The sequence below is a fragment of the Propithecus coquereli genome, unplaced genomic scaffold (assembly GCF_000956105.1).
Source record: "Propithecus coquereli isolate 6110/MARCELLA unplaced genomic scaffold, Pcoq_1.0 Scaffold45, whole genome shotgun sequence".
NCBI lineage: Eukaryota > Metazoa > Chordata > Mammalia > Primates > Indriidae > Propithecus > Propithecus coquereli.
Window position 1 is genome coordinate 3,249,198 of NW_012150285.1, and position 1,037 is coordinate 3,250,234.

Below are 1,037 nucleotides of genomic sequence, written 5' to 3' on the forward strand. Positions count from 1 at the left end.
CCCTCGCTCGGCGACTCGCGGCGCTCTCCACTGAGCCGCACGTCCAGCCTGCAAGAAGCAATGGGGGGCGGCCCACGGGGGGAGGAGGGGACTGGAATTCGCCGGAAGGTGTTCTCCCTACCTCGAACGCGTTCCTGACAATCTGCCGATTTCTGTCCACTTAAAATGGCTTAAAAAGCCAAACACCGCCCCCCACACACAAAGTGTTCTTAATCATCTAGATTCACCCCCTGGTTTCTCTGATATCCCCAAAAGTGAAACAGCCTGTTTCTCATTTTGTTGCAGACAAAGAACTTTATCAAGGTTCATTTTATACCCTTTCTCTGTATTTTCTCCTCAGCTCACCCTGAAAAAGACATTCCCATCAGTTAGAACCAGAAGAAACCAGAAGATGTGTTCAAAGGGCAGACTGTTCCTCAAACGAGAGCTTCGTCTCACCTCCCCAGTGTTCAAGGTAATACTTTTCCTCTTTTCAAAGGGCGTCCTCGGCAGGCTGCGCGCCTGACAGCTCTTTTCCCCGCCACCTCCTCCTCTCCCCTCATCGTCCCGCCTCCATCCATCTCTCTGCCTCTCTCCCGTTTCCACCTCCAGCCCGGTAGCAGCTACAGTCTGGCTTTCATTTAGGGGAATTTTCCCCCTTGGAGGCGGGGAGGAAGCGTACAGAGGGGGGCGCAGAAGGAGAAAGACCGACGGCAACTCCCACCACCGCAAATCCGTCCTTTCTTACCTCCTCTGACCTCCCTAGCTTGGAGGAGGAACGCCAACGCCAGGGCCGTTGCGGTGAAATCCCAGAGCCACCGTCTCGTTTTCCACCTAGGGGACCGCGGCTCCATCTCCGAGCCCCGCACTCGCCGCTGTGCACTCAGCAGACCCGCTTCGGCCCTTCAAGGTGTCGCCGGGGATGTTTGCTACACAGCCATTGGGGAGGCAGAGGGGGCAAAGTCAAGGGGCTCTTTCTTTGGAATTCGATGGTTTGCTTCCTTCCTGTCTGTCGCCCCCTCCTCTCCCTCTCGGCGGCCCCGCCGGCCGGGACCCTG

The 1,037-nt window shown here is 57.0% G+C and overlaps 1 protein-coding gene across 1 annotated transcript in view; it reads right to left on the minus strand.

Annotated features, from left to right (window-relative positions):
- COL11A1 (collagen, type XI, alpha 1) overlaps window positions 1–833 on the minus strand; it is a 221,557-nt gene extending 220,724 nt beyond the window's left edge. The window contains exon 1 of the mRNA XM_012654837.1: window positions 728–833. Within this exon, the coding sequence (XP_012510291.1) occupies window positions 728–833 (106 nt within the window). The remainder of the gene's footprint in view (window positions 1–727) is intronic.
- Window positions 834–1,037: the final 204 nt, after the last annotated feature.